Source organism: Carassius carassius, chromosome 48 (assembly GCF_963082965.1).
Source record: "Carassius carassius chromosome 48, fCarCar2.1, whole genome shotgun sequence".
In the NCBI taxonomy this organism is placed as follows: domain Eukaryota; kingdom Metazoa; phylum Chordata; class Actinopteri; order Cypriniformes; family Cyprinidae; genus Carassius; species Carassius carassius.
In genome coordinates, this window is record NC_081802.1 from 21,945,493 (window position 1) to 21,964,364 (window position 18,872).

Consider the following 18,872-nt stretch of genomic DNA (forward strand, 5'->3'; position numbering starts at 1 on the left):
TTTTTTAGACAACGTGCCACCTCGAAAAGAACGCATTGTTTCCAGATCATCCATCTTACCTTTGTACTCGGGGGTGAATTCCTTCATCTCTGGAGGCAGGGACTCGTAAAACCGCTGCTCACGGCTGATGAGCGGTTTGCAGACAGTGTGGTCGTCGTAACGCATCATGCTGGTGTGGCCGCCCACCTGGTGAATGAAAGGCTCCAGGGGAACCCCCCCGTGGCTGCCCTGCCCCTGGCTGGCGCTGTGCTTGCCCGCCTCCATAGTGTGCGGTACACACATGGCGTTGGAGGGCCACGTGGAGCTGGGAGCATGGGCTCGGGTGCGCAGGCCTGGTGAGCGCGGGGTGCACGGGGTCGGCTGAGAGCGCACGCTGTTGCCGGGAGGGGGAGGAGCCAGCACGCTGAGTGCTGGGATGATCAAAAACCCTGCGAGTGCTGGGAATCCTTAATACTGCCACCAAGAAGAGAAGGAGAAAGATCACAATTTAGTTTCTAACAAAACAGACTGTGTATCATCAAATATGGATTTTAGTGTGGTGATGGATATGACAGTGTTAATGTATTTGGTCTTGGCGTAATAGATCTGCTTAGAGTAACAAATGACCTGCTCTTATCATCTGATCGTGGTTGTATCTAGGGGTGTGCATGGATAGTCGAACATTCAAATACTCGTTCTGCTCTAATTATTCGATAAACAAAAATGATATTCGAATTTCAAAAAAAAAAAAAAGTTCACAATAAAACCTAATTTGGTCACTTTCTGTGATTCTCCACGGCATATTTTAGATGTATGCAAGCAAAAAATAATTAGCGCTCCTGAGGCGTCTGCTGTTGCTAAGCATCCGTGACCTGCTCTCTCCATGAAGACACGGAAATTTCAGCAAAGGATGAATGGATTTGCAGCACAAAAAAATCGCTTGCAGTAGCTCTGCTACTAAATTTATTTCAAAATGGCAATCCATATAGAGCTATGATCAGCTGTTCCTTCATCTTGGCTGAGCTTTCAATGTTGTTATGGGAAAGGATGAAGCTGAATGTTTAGTTCTTGTCACATGACCTGCCGGTGCGCTTGCGGCATTCGGAAAAGTTGAGATGTTTTTCATACCACGCCTACATTGGAAATAACGAACTTGAGCGCGCAAAAGACGCGAAATGTGAATGGCCCCTATGAACTGCAGTCTTCTACAGTACTTCAAATATGCCGTGGAGAATTACAGAAAGTGACCGAATTCAAGAACATTTTTGCGGCATCTCTCAAGCAACGAAATAAACACCGCTAACTTGGAGAACGCAGTGAAAACTCCTCTTCTCGCATCCGCCCTAGACCCTCGGCACAAACATCTCAGGTTTCTCGATGAAAACATGAGAAGTAAAAAACTTTTTTCAACATTATCAGAACATTTTCCTTGATGCGAGTGGTGCGGATGCAGCCGCTGTCACCAACGATGAATAGGATGCAATGGCCACTCGTCGGAAAAGGCTGAGCCAGTTTTTCAGCGATGATTACAGCCGAGACGAGTGGGAACAGTTCTTGCTGGAGCCATGTATTCCACCAGATGAGGATCCCATTCAGTGGTGAAACGAAAACATGAAGTGCTTCACAAAACTTATTCGCTTAGCACACGTTTTTTGTGAGTCCCAACAACGTCTGTGCCGTCAGAGCGCGTTTTCTCCGCGGCCCTCCTTATTCTTAACAGACTATAAGGAGCCGACATTCCCCCGATCATGTTTACATGCTCGTATTTCTTAACAAGAACATGTAAAACAATAGAAAAAAAAGCAAAAAAGATTTGCTGACAGTTTAAAAGTTTCAAAGTTAAGTGTAGGCTACGTTCTACAATAGCCTAATTGCTGCAGGCTGCTTTACGTTTTTCCTTTGTTCACTTTTTTTTTCTTTGTTCACTTTCTTTTTTTTTTGCTTTTAATCTGTACTTTTGTTTGTTTGCACGCATTGTTAAAGGTTTTCAGCTACAAAGCACGATGTGTAATGTTCAAGCTTATTGTGTGTAAGCTCGTTCAAAATGATGGAAACAATAAATGTTGCTGAAAAATAACGTCTGTCTCAATAAACGTAATTTAAATAAACGAATATTCGAATATTAGTTTTTTGTGAGCTCAAATATTCGAATGTGATATTTGCGGAAAACGCCCATCCCTAAAATAAAGGTGACTTGACTTGAACGCAAACTGTGTATACAGAACTGTGTATACAAACTGTTCTATACAGAAGATCGTACACAGTTTGAGTTCAGCGGACATTCTCCAAAATGGTGTAGCGTCTGGACCAATCAGACACACCATTTTTCATTTTATCTAACAAATCAATTATTAATTAGATTAACAAAAAGTCACAGACCCCTCACCTAATAAACATCCTGGGTGCCAGGATGTCTGTGAACAACACAAGGCAACCAAGGCCCCTCAGCCAGATCAGATAAACCTTTACGATCTAATGGCATGTTAAGAGTTCTACCTCTCACTACATTTTCAATAGGACACATAGTGCACAGTAAAATGGATTATTCTCTAATTCATAGGAAAACTTTTTTTGAATTAACACACATATACTTCAGGTCATTGTGATTGTTTTTACTGTTCTTGAATATTGTCTTTTGTATGTATACTGTTTTGTGTATGTTTATGATAGAACCACTCGTTCATGTAATCTTATCTATATGTAATCTTACCATGTTAAAGGAGTCATGACCCACAATTTTCACTTTTTTCACGAGAATCAATGTATGTTATGATTGCCTTACGATTATACACTGGCCGGGAAGCCGATATTTAAAAGTGAAGCGTTTGTTTACCTCAGGGTTTGTAAAATAGCCCACGTGAATGCGCACTCAAATACGAGATTTTGATTTCTTCCCCGTCTTGACGTCAAGACGGGGCAGGATATACCATATATGGACACCGCAGCAGGAAGCTCGAACTTCCCCTCTCCCCCTCATATTCAGTCGAGAAAGATGCTGGAACTAGTGCACACGTGAGTTGCTCTGTGGTTGACAGCCAGAATCAACATGTAAATGTGTTTTCTCTACCAAGAACGGACCTAGCTATCAGAGACCAGTGGATTAAATTCATTTTTAATGACGCGGTTCCTTCAACCCTTCCACTGGTTTATCGTTACGTGTTTGTGCTAAACATTGTACGCCGAAATCCTTCACAAATTTGGGGCAATATCAGGCGAAGTTGGCATCGAAGCTCGGGAAAAGCGCCATTCCAACAAAATTGCCTGCAATTGAAATGGTAAGACTGTGTTTTTATTGCTCTACTGTGTGTAACAAACAGCATAACTGCTAATGCGGCTATTGTATGCTATTGCGTCTGTCACTAGACAAATAAACGAAAGACTCGTGGTGAAGTAATTATTTATGTTCCCTGTAAACTGACTGCAAAAACGGACTTTTGACTGCATTATAATGATTTCTTAATTCAGAATATGATCAAGATTGCGTAGGTTGATGTGTTCGGGGAATTTGCCAGTTAATAGTAACATTTAAAGCCCCTTAAGTGAATGAAATGACTCGAAAAAAGATTTGTTCATTTTGATGAACGAGCTTGAACAAGAGAGTCTGGCGTTGCCAGATTGGGTGTTTTTTCCGCTACATATTAAGGCCGGTTTACGGTGGGTTTTAGGTGGGTTTTCGCCTGGAAGGCTTTATAGAAATCTGGCATCCTACTGAACGAAGTTAAACTGAGAGAGCTAAGCGTTCACAGACACCAGAATGAACGAGTTCACAGTAACAACGTTCATCAGGCAGTAATGCGGTACGTTCAGTTCAGTCCAAAATATGAACAAGTTCATGAATTATCGTTCAATGAACGCGTCCAGGCACAACTCTGGCGGAAGTATTAGCTTTGAGGTATGGGGAATGGCTGCTAACGTACTTTGCTAAAACAAATGACTGAGATCATCATGAATTCGGTTATTGTTTATTTATTGCCTAACGCTTACATGAGGCCCCGTCTAGTTTGTGTGTGTGTGTGCTCACGTCTTATATTTGTGTGTGTGTGCTGTGCTCACGTCTCATATGAGTAACTTTATGTGCGTAGATAGTTCATATACATGTATGTGTGACTAGTACTTAGTATATATGTAAGCGTGTTTCATATGTGTGCGTGAATGAAATTTGATTTAAGCCCTAAACGGTGCCTCATACTTATACACTGGCCGGGAAGCCGGTCGCGTTCATTCACAACTTGCGCCATGATGTCAGTTTGTAATGATATGCTAAAGCATTACCTGCGGTGTCAACCCCCCTCATTCCTGCAACCAATCAACGTGCCCCTCATTTGCATTATTATAATGACCGTCCACGACAGCCAAAATATCGCATCAGATCTCGCGAGACAATAATGCCTACAGAGATAAGGGTCTGAGGAGCTCTGTGTTTATTTTTTTTCCACTTTTCTTTTTTAGAAGGGCCTGAAAGACTATAATACAGCAGTAGGTATCCAAGGTAATACGACTCCTTTAAGTATCTATGAATTCGTCTTCTAAAGATCTAATTGAGAGTGTATATTATATGTTAGTACATAGGCAATGTATTAATGTTTTAAGAATCTTTAGTAATTTTGCATCAACACCTAATTGAGTTCCAAATGCAAATTACCATGCTCTCAGACAAAGGTCGTAAAACTCTCTAGTATTTCCAACCTCCCGCTTGGACTTTCAGCCTTTCTCATTGGACAAGCTCTTCCTGAGAGGTATGACGCGTCTCAAACCTTAAAAGGTTCATGCACAGTTCCGCCCTGGTCTTTCTTCTGCTAAGTCTAATGCAAAATCTTCTGATTGCTGAATGTGTGGAGATCCTGAGCCAGTGCGGGTGTGCCCGGTGGGCTCCAACAAAAAGACTTTCAGTCTGCAGTTCTGTTAGATTGTGAGAAGATGAAGATGTGAGCTAGAATGCTTCTAAGGACACCCTAAGTTCGTGCCATGCCTCGTGCCTTGACTTCACGTACACCAAAGATCCTAGGATCTCAGCTGATGCCTCTCTTAGCTCTTTTCACTTTCCACTGGGAAGAAACTCCCAATTACCATCGAGTCAGAATATCTTTGGAATTCATCACTCTTCAAACCCGGAAGACGGTGATCATGACTCCTACACCACCAAACCTCCAAACCATCAAGACTTTCATCCGAGACTGCATCCTGACGCTTTTTAAATCATATATAAAGGTACCATTGTGCCAATATAAAAATATGACATAAAAATTTAAAAGAAGAATTTAAAAATTATAAAACAAAAACTGCATTAAAAAATTTCAAGTACTGCAAGTACAAAGAAAGTTCTTTTGAATTACAAAGGCAAAATAAACACAGCAAGTAGCAGGTTTATTAGAAAGTGACGTGACATTCAGCCAAGTATGGTGACCCATACTCAGAATTTGTGCTCTGCATTTAACCCATCCGAAATGCACACACAGAGCAGTGAACACACACACACACACTGTGAGCACACACCCGGAGCAGTGGGCAGCCATTTATGCTGCGGCGCCCGGGGAGCAGTTGGGGGTTCGATGCCTTGCTCAAGGGCACCTAAGTCGTGGTATTGAAGGTGGAGAGAGAACTGTACATGCACTCCCCCCACCCACAATTCCTGCCGGCCCGGGACTCAAACTCACAACCTTTTGATTGGGAGTCCGACTCTCTAACCATTAGGCCACGACTTCCCCACAAAGAGTGGGAGATGTTGCCGAAACCCGGGATTAGTTTGCAAGACTAATGCACATCCATTATGTTATACAGTATAAGATTTTTTTCTTGTCCAATCTGCTGTCAATAACTACATTTCAGATTCAATCCTGCATATAGCCCTAAATATGGTTGTCAATCAACACATGAAATTGTTTTCAAATTATGCCTGGATCATAAACAAAGCAAGCAAAGAGCACTCCCTTTATAACCACTGAATCTGTCTATCACTTCAACATGAGCAGTGAGCTCTGCACATTTGTTACACCTATTATAATCAGTGAAGTTGTCTGCAATGCACACTCTTATTTACACTTATTTATACATTGTTGCACTGTAAAAAATCCAACTCGAAAAAGGTTCAAATTACTGGGTTTTTTTTGTTGGCTCAGCAAATTTCTATGAAAAAGTCAGTAAAACTATTTTTAATACATTTATTCAACCTAAACCAAGTTTCTTTCTATAAACTAAAAAAGTTAAGTTTTGTGAACAAGGTTTTGCAAGTTCATCCAAAAAAAATTTGGCCAACTTATTAAGTTGAGTTAGGACCTGCCCTCCCACTACCAAATACTAATACCATTTGTTTATGGGACATTAAAGAAAAAATGTTGTTTGGTTATTTTTTTTAAATAACTTCATTGTGTCAAATGTAATAGTGTTATTATATATATATATATATATATATATATATATATATATATATATATTTATTTATTTATGGAAGTCTGGAGTCTGGAAATAAAGTATTAGTGAATAATAGTATTAATAAATTAAATCATCCCCACTGTATAAATTATAATATATTGTACAGATAATGTACAATAGTAATGTATTAGTATTATTATTGTTAGAAGTAATAGTATAGTATATTGTGCACAGCAGTATATTGTGAACTCTGGAAATTATGCTGCCTTTACGTGCTAATTTAATTCTTATAAATACTAGTTTCATCACACACACACACACACACACACACACACACACACGCGCACGCAAGCACGCACACACACACACACACACACACACACACACACACACATGAAGTCAAAAGATTTTATTTGGTTTTGTTGTACTTTACTTCTGAATTAGATGATATTGGTTCGTTGGAAAAATAGAAATGCCACAACTTTACTTTGTAAGTTATAAACATTACTGAATGTTTAAATTAGCTTTATTTTTAATAATTTCAACGACGTTACGTGAAATATTTAAGTTTTTATCTTTTGTTGAGATGGATTTTGCTGCACAGTAACGTTAATATTTTTGAAGTCGTGCACATTCTGTTGATTTCAGCCATATTAGGCTACATGGTTCTTGATCTGCTAATAACGTTAGTACTGAAGGGCAGCTAAGAATTCTGATTAATTGCTACAACAGTAGGCCTAGTAAGTTAGATTAATTGAATGCTCTGAAGAGATAATGATTTTTGAAAGTCTCTGTGCAGCAGTTGTCATACACTAAAAACTAAAAAGCATAAGTATAAATTCATTTTCTATTTCATTGTTCATTCATGTATTTGCCTGATCATTCAAACTGATCATTCACTTTGTGTTCTTCTCTTAAACAGATCTACCTTGAGAGCAAACTTCATGCAGTGTAGACACTGTAAATACAATTGTGCCAGTCAAAATCTGCTGCTGAGACACTACAGGCTAAAGCACTGGCGCCCAGGCCGACGTGAACCATTGTTGTGCCTGTACCCTGAGTGTGTCTGCTCTTTCAAAACACCAGGTGCGTTGAAAACTCATTTATATAGGGTCCACACAAATTCTGATAAAACAACAGGGCAAGCTACATTTAAATGTGACCTATGTGATTATCACAATGTTTGTACTGAAAAAAACTTTATCAGTCATCTGGGTACACATCTGAAAAGGAATGAGACAGTGCAATGCCCATTTTTGCACTGTAATTTTAAAACTAATGTCTATGTAACATTTCACAGTCACAAGTTCAAACATCACCAAAAATGCAAAATAAGTGATTATAGTTCATCAGTTGTAACTGTCGATCGCACAGACTCTGATAATTGGTTAGATTCTGCTTCAGAATGCTTTGAGGATACATTGCATGATATACATGTAGAAGCTGCTGATGTTGAAGATATTAACAAAACTCTTGAGAAGAAGTTAGCTTCTTTGTTCCTTTGTATGCAGACAGAACTATGTGTATCTAGAAGTGCTACACAGCACATTTTTCAAAGTCTGAATGAAATACTAAACCTGTCTAAACCATCCACAGAAAAGGTGATTACAGATATTTTATGCCACCACAACTGTGAAGCTGACCAATCTTTAATCACAGAAATCAATGAAGCTGTTCACAGAACAAATCCTCTGTATGCTACCACTAACAAAGGAACATTATCAACTGATCATAAACGAAAAGTATATTACAAACAAAACTTTGATGTCGTTGAACCTGTTGAATTTGTATTCAGTAGGCAAAAAAATAAATCATTTGTTTATGTTCCTATTCTTGAAGTTTAAAAAAAGTTTCTAGACCATAGTGAGACCGTGCAAAAGACTTGTTCTTCTAATCCTACCACAAATGGCTTCTATGCATCTTGTTTTGATGGCCAGCATTTCAAAGAGCATCCTCTGTTTTGTGATGAGAATGTAGCTATTGCACTTGGTCTATATATTGATGACTTTGAGGTTGCCAATCCTTTGGGAACATCACGTAAAAAGCACAAGATTACAGCAGTCTACTGGGTGATTTTGAACTGGCCCTCCCAATTCGGAGCAAATTTGCATGCTATTCAACTAGCCTTGTTGGGTAAGAGTGCTGATGTAAGAGAATTTGGCTATGACATGTTTTTTGAGCCATTAATGAAGGATGTGCAGACACTTGAAAGAGAGGGTTTGTATGTAGATCATTTTGGGGAAAATATCAAAGGGACAGTCGTTACTGTCTCTGCAGACAATCTAGGAGCACATGGTCTAGCGGGATTTCAGGAAAGTTTTCGTGTTGAGAAGTTCTGTAGGTTTTGTCTCGCTTCTTTCCAGGATATACAGACCACTGATGTGAGCAAGGGACTTTTTCCCTTAAGAAGTATAGAACAACACAACCAATTTATTGAGGAGCTGAAAGCAACCCCAACTCTGACAAATGTACAAGGTGTAAAAGGAGAATGTGTCTTACAAACTCATCTCGCTTTCTTTCACCCAGTAACTGGATTTCCTCCAGATGCATTGCATGATTTGTTTGAAGGAATTGTGCCGTATGAGTTGTCTTTGTGTCTCCAGAAGCTAATAGCTGATAAGTTCTTTACCCTTGACCAGTTGAACAGTGTAATTCAGTCTTTCCCTTACTGTTTCTCTGACAAGGTGAACCGGCCTCAAAAAATCCCCAAAACGTTCTTCTCCAAAAAAACCATTGGTGGAAATGGACACGAAAATTGGACACTCATTAGGCTCATACCACTCATGATTGGCAAAATTATTCCAGAAACTGAGAAGGCATGGCAACTGTTGATGGATCTTAAAGACATAGTGGAGCTTGTTGTTTCACCCAAGTTTTCAGAGGACAGTCTTTGCTACCTGGAGACAAAAATATCTGACCATCGCAACCTTTTTAAAGAAGTGTTTCCAAATGAAAAATTGAAACCAAAACACCATTTTCTGGAACACTACCCAAGCCTCATACGCCATTTTGGTCCTTGTGTGGAGTTATGGACAATGCGCTTTGAGGCAAAACACAGTTTCTTCAAGCGTGTTGTCCATAACATGCACAATTTCAAAAACATATTGCAGACATTGTCTACCCAGCACCAACTTATGGTTGCACATGTCATGCAGTCTCCCAGCTTTTTCAAACAATCCATTCATGTTGACAAAGTAAAAGTTGTGAAGGTGTCCTCTCTGCAAAGAAGGGTGAAAACAGCTGTTGAGAAAAAATATGCTCACCTTAACACGGTATCTCTTGCATCAAACACTGAATTGCATGGGACCTCATACTCCAAAGGTATGATGGTGTCTGTTGGACATTGTGGCGGCTTGCCAGAATTTGCAAAGATCCACTGCATTTTGTTTGTTGACAGTGAGGCTGCTTTTGTGCTGGAGAGATTTTCTTCTTGGTATGTTGAACATGTTCGTGCCTTTAAGGTTGAAGAACTTCCATACGAAGATCTGATTGTTGCTGAGCTCAAGGATTTAAATGACTTCTACCCACTTGCAGCCTACAGTATCGGGGGAAATATCATGGTGTCACCTAAACGTTTTTTGTTACATTAAAGTTAGCATTTTTCAGATTGGGATTGCAAGCAGCATTTAAGGAGGACTCCGGTCAATTTTAACATTGAGCTCATTTTTTTGTAAATTTGTAGTGCTGTCTGTACAGAGAACAATGACAAAAATTGGTGTTGCCTACATCATGTTATCCTCTTTTTAACATTTGTACACAGTTTAGCAAGAGAATGTTAATCACTAAATGGTATATTTTGTTTCAGAAAACCACAATGTTGCTGCGAGTGATCGTGAATCCAGAGTGCATAAAAAAGCTGACACTCCCCAAAGTGCCATCATCAGTAGATGAGCTCAAAGAAATTCTTTGTGACAAACTGAAAATTGATAAAAACTTTGTGATCCAGTATGAGGACCCCGATTTTGATGGTTCGCTTTGTAATTTAAGTGACGTAGAAGAACTTCCATCTGAAAAGGTCACACTGAAGATTATCTGGGAAATGTTCAAAACTGCCTCAGTAGAAGAACCCCCAAGAAATGAAAGAACAGGGTCTGAAACTGATTTTACCCTAGACACAGCAAGCATCTCATCCAATCTGTCCAGTCCATCTTCTTCCACAGTCCGGGAAGAGCGTTGGCCACCCAATTTCCTAATTCCAAATTTCTCCTATGATGTAGAGTTCTGACTGAGAAAAGCTAATGAAGTCTATGAAAAACAGAACACTACCATGTGTGTTACACAAGACATCAAGATAGAAATACTTGATAAGTTAGCAGAAACAATGTACTCCTTTAAAGCTTACCCAAGTGATTCTGAAATTGAGCAGGTGGCACTTGCATTAGTTTCCAGACATCCCTGTCTAAGGGAACTTGGCTGTGACACAGGATGCAAAGGCTGGAAGATGAGCTTAAAATTTAAAATGGGGAATTACAGGCAAAAATTACGCAGTGCTGGATGTAGTGAGCTTGACAATAAAAGAGATGATGGTTCAAGAGTACCCCAGAAGAAACCAAGAAGATCAGAAATCAACTTCCTTCCAGACAATCCTGTTGGGTTAGATGATGCTGCATTGGAACATGAAAGGGAACAGCTTGAGCTTGAAGTGAAGAAAAAGAACATTGACATGACAAAACTGAACACCAAAATGGAAACTACATTCCCTCTCAGGAGAAAAGAAATGGTTAATGAGCAACCCTTGGTCTATGTCATCAAAGAACGATGGCCTGGCCTCTTTTTGGAGGAGCAAGTAAGTTACAATTTTTCTGTACATTATTTTGTCTTGATTGTATATGGAGTTTATTGTTCACATATTTTTTTCCCCTTTCTTTTCCTCAGGTTTGTAAAGAGTTCCAAAGGATCACTTGTGTGGACCTTAAAACAGCTTTCATGACAGCTCTTAACAAATATAGCAACGCCCTCATCAAAATGTATCGGGCAAAGAGTAAAGACCTTGGAGATGACATGAAAAGAATTCTGGACCATTTTGATGAGCAGGTATGATTTCTATACTCATGATTATTTTGAAATTGGGGTTATTTCTCTAAATCTTATTTAAGATTATCATTATAATTAATGTGACATACTGTATATACAATTATAATATAATTATATTATATTATAATTATATTATTATATATTATAATTTTGTATATAATACAAAAAACTGTCACATTAATTTAACGATTTAAATATATAACCACTAATTTCAAAAGATTGTGGAAGTATGATTACATTTTTGTTGTCAGTTTTTGTAGATTATTTTGCCCTGAGCCCCATGACACTCTTTTAAAGGGATACTTCACTTTAAAATGAAAATTCTGTCATTATACTCACCCTCATGTTGTTTCAAACCTGAATGAATTTCTTTCTTCTGCTGAAAAGAAAGGGAGATATTTAGAAGAATGTCAGTAACTAGGCAGTTTTTGGTACCATTGACTTCCATATTATATATTTTTTCCTACTATGGAAGTCAATGGTACCAAAAACTGCCTAGTTACTGACATTCTTCTAAATATCTCCCTTTCTGTTCAGCAGAAGAAAGAAATTCATACAGGTTTGAAACAACATGAGGGTGAGTATAATGACAGAATTTTCATTTTAAAGTGGAGTATCCCTTTAAAGGAGAACTCCGGTCAATTTTAACATTGAGCTAATTTTTTGGTAAATTTGGAGTGCGGTCAATACAGAGAACAACGACAAAAATCGGTGTTGCCTACCGTGTTATCCTCTTTTTAAAATTTGCACCCTGTTGACTTCAATAGGGCAATAGATAAACCTGCTTTTACCCTCTGAACATCCTTGATGTGTCATTACAAGTGCACAGCCAATGTGAGTGATTCCTTCAGAGTGAACACGAGTGAATCTGACTGCAGTAGATGTGAAAGATATGAATAAAAATGATGTTATTTCAGCCAGCGCAAATACCTGTATTTACATACTGTTTTCGGTCGAAGTCCATAGTAATCGATTGTGGAGTTTACGTGCATATGTTTAGTTACCTATGATCACGTGCGTGAACTCGACAATCGATTACTGTGGACTTCGACCGAAAACAGGATGTAAATACAGGTATGAGCGCTGGCTGAATAATTATCATTTTTTTTCATATCTTTCACATCTACTGCAGTCAGATTCACCCGCGTTCACTCTGAAGGAATCACTCACATTGGCTGTGCACTTGTAATGACACATCAAGGATGTTAAGAGGCTAAAAGCAGGTTTAACTATTGCCCCATTGAAGTCAACAGGGTGCCCATTTTAAAAAGAAGATAACACGGTGTAGGCAACGCCTATTTTTATTGTTGTTCTCTGTATTGACAGCACTCCAAATTTACCCCAAAAATTAGCTCAATGTTAAAATTGACCGGAGTTCTGCTTTAAGTCTCTTTAAACGATCTTTAAGGATTCATGCAGAAGTAAATCATAATTAAAATTATTTATCTCCCTCTAGACAACAGACATCTTATCACACAGAAACGCTACAGCTTTACGGGGTCTCCCCTTGTACCTCAGGGAGCACGATGCAATATCAAAGACTTGTCTGGTAAGTTTTTAGCTTTTGTTCATGTCATATTTTCAATGACCACTGTTATTTTATGAAATGTGTGGTTAAATTTAATAAAGGTGCTGACAGTTTCCATGTGGCTTGTTTTCATCAAGTATTTACATCAGGTTAAGTTGTTAACACGTACTGTGCCTGTGGCAAGCAGTACGAGGCTGAGAGCCGTGAGAATGGTGCAAGGCCGGTGGCGTGATTGATAAGGCAATTCACCTGCGTGCAGCACCGGTTTCGATTGTCTCACAGAAGAGCTTTGGATTGATAAAAGGAGGAGCGACGACAGTGAAGGATAAAGGCTTGGACTATTTGCATTATGTTTTGATTATGTTTGAGCGACAGTGCTCTGTGGGGAGCTGCCGCTTTTACTTTAGTTTTGTGTTTATTTATAATTAAAGTTGTGAACATTTGCTGGTTCCTGCCTCCTCCTTCCTGGGGTTCAGCTCCAACACAGTTAAAGGATCAGGGAAGGAGAAGTCAGAAACCGGCGATCGTTCAAACGGACCTTTAATCATATAAAATACAAAATAAAATTGAAACGGCAGCCCCTCACGGACGACAGCATCACAGACATAAATAAAACATACCAAAAATAGTCCAGGCCTGGTCTTCACTCGTCGTGCACTGTTGTCTCTGATCCTTTTAGTCATCTGGGCCTCTTTTGTGAGTCACGAGGCAGGATGCGTTTTTTTCCCATGGTTCTTATCCTTGTCCTGCTTGTTTTTGTTTTTTTTGGTTTTTTTTTGCTAGAGTTTGAGCTTTGATTTATTTTTTTATATTTGTACATATGCACAACAATTTTTCATGTAATTTATATAATTTTTAGGACAGTGATTTGGAGGAGACCTACACAAGAGGAGTGAAACTGTGCATCCTTGAAGTTATGGAGGACGATATCTCACAGACAACAAAGTCATGTCTAAACTTCGGCATCATTCTGGAGGAAACTGTGGTCATGCAGGACCTACCTGACTTTCCTACTGCTTTCATGGTACTCTTTGGACTTCTCTATGCACTGAACATTGAGTATTCAAAAGGACTAAAATACACATTTGAGGCAGTGCAAAACATCTTTGTGGGATTGGGTGAAAAGTGCACCAACAGAGTTCAGTCCCTGAAGAATAAGCTATTTACTGTATAGGCAGTTCAAGATGCTTGTAGTGTTTAAAAGTTAGCCTTGAATTCTCTAAAAGTAAAATGCTTATGTTTACATTTGCTACTGCTTAGCAAGATTTCATATACATATAACATAGTGTTACTGCTGTGTAATACTGTTTTAACAGCAGTGTTTAGTTTTACTTGCAGTATTGCAGTATTTCAATTTTCATTGTTGAATTGATATCCAGAGTTGGTGCTTTGTAATGCTGTTTTAACAGCAGTGAGGAGTTTTACTTGCAGTATTGCAGTATTTCAATTTTCATTGTTGAATTGATATCCAGAGTTGGTGCTTTGTAATACTGTTTTAACAGCAGTGAGGAGTTTTACTTGCAGTATTGCAGTATTTCAATTTTCATTGTTGAATTGATAGCCAGAGTTGGTGCTTTGTAATGCTGTTTTAACAGCAGTGAGGAGTTTTACTTGCAGTATTGCAGTATTTCAATTTTTATTTTTTCGATTGATAGCCAGAGTTGGTGCATTGTAATACTGTTTTAACAGCAGTGAGGAGTGTTACTTGCAGTATTGCAGTATTTAAATTTTCCCTGTTGGATTGATAGCCAGAGTTGGTGCTTTGTAATACTGTTTTAACAGCAGTGAGGAGTTTTACTTGCAGTATTGCAGTATTTCAATTTTCATTGTTGAATTGATAGCCAGAGTTGGTGCTTTGTAATGCTGTTTTAACAGCAGTGAGGAGTGTTACTTGCAGTATTGCAGTATTTAAATTTTCCCTGTTGGATTGATAGCCAGAGTTGGTGCTTTGTAATACTGTTTTAACAGCAGTGAGGAGTTTTACTTGCAGTATTGCAGTATTTCAATTTTCATTTTTGAATCGCTTTGGCTTAAATATTTTGAATTTTTAAGACTTGTACTGGGTTGAATTATCTAAAGAGCCAAATGCTTATTCATTTATTTGATATTTTTTGATTCAATTGATATTTAAATGTTTCATGTTTAGGTGCGCCATTACTTTGTAGATGGATGCTCTTTTAAATTTGAAAAGTATTTGTAAAGTTTGTGTTTCTCATGTGCATTGGCAGTGTTTTGTAAAACTGTTTTACTGTATTGCAGTATTTCAATTTGCAGTGTTGCAAATTACACTTACCAACCAACTTTTGCCTCCAACAAAAATAAATGTTTTGTTAACATTGACTCACTGTTTTCAGTTTTTGACTTGGACAATGTTATTGTAGTTTCCAGTCGTAACATATTATTACTTAGTACCAATTTCCAATAGAATTTTTTTGTTCACTCAACTTCAGACATTGAGTTCTACAGACCAAAAATGTTGAACTGGCGCAACTTAAAAAGGTTTGTTAAAAAATAGTTGCACCTCTTCACAAAACTAACAATCTTAAGTTGACCCTATTAAATATTTTTTGTATGACTGACAAATTAATTTCAGTCAGTATAACTGATATTTACAAAAGTTGAGTGAACAAAAAAAAGCTGAAGGAAATTGGTACTAAGATTTTTTTTGTTGTACTGGCGTAAATTTTTTTACAGTGTGCTTATAATGAAAAATGATTTGGACTGACTTCAACACGTCTGATTGGTCGTCGCATTCACACACTTAATAGACAAGTCTGTGATGGGCTAAAATGCTCAATGCTGCAAAAACACACTACATTCACAGAGCATTCACATAAACACACACACAGGAGCGTTTGAAAACAACCACCTATTAGCTGTCTTACTCATGAGATGAAAAAAGAGAGTGAAAATGTCTTCCTCATAAACTAAACTTTTAACATTTATCACTATATCTCATCAGCTGAATTATTGTGCCGCTAATATTCAGTTTTGTCCAGTCTTTCATGAGGGTGAGTAGCTAAATAATGACAGAATTTTACATTTTGGATGAACTAACAATTCAATAGACAGAAAATAACAGCTTAATGGTCTGGATATTAATCAAACCACACACCAGCTAAACAAAACAAAGAGAAGGTTTATAACCTTCCATTACTGCATCTCGAGAGCGTTTCCCAGAATGCTGTGTAGCCCTACAAACACAGCTGGTATCTGCTGATCTCAGATCCTTTTATTACATTAGCCTGAGTCCCATCAGCTCAAAGACACACAGAGCAGCATCCATCTCTAACAATGTCTTTACATCAAATCGTGATATGGACTAGTATCTGTAAATATTAAGCTGGAAAAGTATATTCAAATATGAATCTGGCATGTTTTGCGTGTCTGTGTTAGTGAATGGAGCAAAAGCATGACTTCGTTTATTACACACAGGGAAGCACGCGTGATGCTTGCGGTGATTTCAGCGTCTGTTGTCTCACTAAATGAGGACGTGAACACATGATGAACATCTCCAGAACTGCACTATGAGTCACTTCATGAGCATTTGACCGTTTGATTTCAGTAAAATTAGTGTCATCACATACACAGAACTGTAAAGGTATTCACGTCAAAGATGTGAATTCATTAAGTTATCATGTGTTGTACAGTCGTGGCCAAAAGTTTTGAGAATTACATAAATATTGGAAATTGGAAAAGTTGCTGCTTAAGTTTTTATAATAGCAATTTGCATATACTCTAGAATGTTATGAAGAGTGATCAGATGAATTGCATAGTCCTTCTTTGCCATGAAAATTAACTTAATCCCAAAATACCTTTCCACTGCATTTCATTGCTGTCATTAAAGGACCTGCTGAGATCATTTCAGTAATCGTCTTGTTAACTCAGGTGAGAATGTTGACGAGCACAAGGCTGGAGATCATTATATCAGGCTGATTGGGTTAGATTGGCAGACTTGACATGTTAAAAGGAGGGTGATGCTTGAAATCCTTGTTCTTCCATTGCTAACCATGGTGACCTGCAAAGAAACGCGTGCAGCCATCATTGCGTTGCATAAAAATGGCTTCACAGGCAAGGATATTGTGGCTACTAAGATTGCACCTAAATCAACAATTTATAGGATCATCAAGAACTTCAAGGAAAGAGGTTCAATTCTTGTAAAGAAGGCTTCAGGGCGTCCAAGAAAGTCCAGCAAGCGCCAGGATGGTCTCCTAAAGAGGATTCAGCTGCGGGATCGGAGTGCCTCCAGTGCAGAGCTTGCTCAGGAATGGCAGCAGGCAGGTGTGAGCGCATCTGCACGCACAGTAAGGACAAGACTTTTGGAAGATGGCCTGGTGTCAAGAAGGGCAGCAAAGAAGCCACTTCTCTCCAAAAAAAAAAAAAACATCAGGGACAGATTGATCTTCTGCAGAAAGCATAGTGAATGGACTGTTGAGGACTGGGGCAAAGTCATATTCTCAGATGAAGCCCCTTTCCGATTTGATGTTTGGGGCATCTGGAAAAAGGCTTGTCCGGAGAAGAAAAGGTGAGCGCTACCATCAGTCCTGTGTCATGCCAACAGTAAAGCATCCTGACACCATTCATGTGTGGGGTTGCTTCTCATCCAAGGGAGTGGGCTCACTCACAATTCTGCCTAAAAACACAGCCATGAATAAAGAATGGTACCAAAACACCCTCCAACAGCAACTTCTTCCAACAATCCAACAACAGTTTGGTGAAGAACTCCAAGAAGTGGTTATGAAAGAATGGGTTGCTATCAGTCAGGATTTGGCCCAGAAGTTGATTGAGAGCATGCCCAGTCGAATTGCAGAGGTCCTGAAAAAGAAGGGCCAACACTGCATATACTGACTCTTTGCATAAATGTCATGTAATTGTCGATAAAAGCCTTTGAAACATATGAAGTGCTTGTAATTATATTTCAGTACATCACAGAAACAACTGAAACAAAGATCTAAAAGCAGTTTAGCAGCAAACTTATTGAAAACGAATATTTATGTAATTCTCAAAACTTTTGGCCACGACTGTATACTGTATTGTGCTGACAAGCTTAATAGTTCTCAATTGAGTCCTGAAGGGCAAACCATCCATAGAACTGACAAAATGTTAAATTTTTCCCTCTAGAGCTGTCAATTTTCCATCTGTTTCAAGCCATGAATTTCTAGATTGCCTTTAAAAGAAGAAAAACAAAGATAATTTGAACAAATTGCTAGTTCTGGGCACTCTCTACAAAGACCAAAAAAAGATCAAATTCACCATACACCTTATTGATTTTTCAAACTATATACAGCAACCGGCAAGCAGATGAGACCAGAATATGAACAGTGTCCTAAATTGCATGCTTGGGCTTTAAGATATATACACTCACCTAAAGGATTATTAGGAACACCATACTAATACAGTGTTTGACCATCTTTCACCTTCAGAACTGCCTTAATTCTACGAGGCATTGATTCAACAAGGTGCTGAAAGCATTCTTTAGAAATGTTGGGCCATATTGATAGGATAGCATCTTACAGTTGATGGAGATTTGTGGGATACACATCCAGGGCACGAAGCTCCCGTTCCACCACATCCCAAAGATGCTCTATTGGGTTGAGATCTGGTGACTGTGGGGGCCATTTTAGTACAGTGAACTCATTGTCATGTTCAAGAAACCAATTTGAAATGATTCGAGCTTTGTGACATGGTGCATTATCCTGCTGGAAGTAGCCATCAGAGGATGGGTACATGGTGGTCATAAAGCGATGGACATGGTCAGAAACAATGCTCAGGTAGGCCGTGGCATTTAAACGATGCCCAATTGGTACTAAGGGGCCTAAAGTGTGCCAAGAAAACATCCCCCACACCATTACACCACCACCACCAGCCTGCACAGTGGTAACAAGGCATGATGGATCTATGTTCTCATTCTGTTTACACCAAATTCTGACTCTACCATCTGAATGTTTCAACAGAAATCGAT

At 38.7% G+C, this 18,872-nt stretch overlaps 1 protein-coding gene across 1 annotated transcript in view; it reads right to left on the reverse strand.

The window, feature by feature from the left end:
- The window catches only part of LOC132131495 (inositol hexakisphosphate kinase 1-like), a 100,884-nt gene that overhangs the window by 50,663 nt on the left and 31,349 nt on the right, over positions 1-18,872 (reverse strand). The window contains exon 2 of the mRNA XM_059543536.1: positions 60-453. Within this exon, the coding sequence (XP_059399519.1) occupies positions 60-282 (223 nt within the window). The 5' untranslated portion in view covers positions 283-453. The remainder of the gene's footprint in view (positions 1-59; positions 454-18,872) is intronic.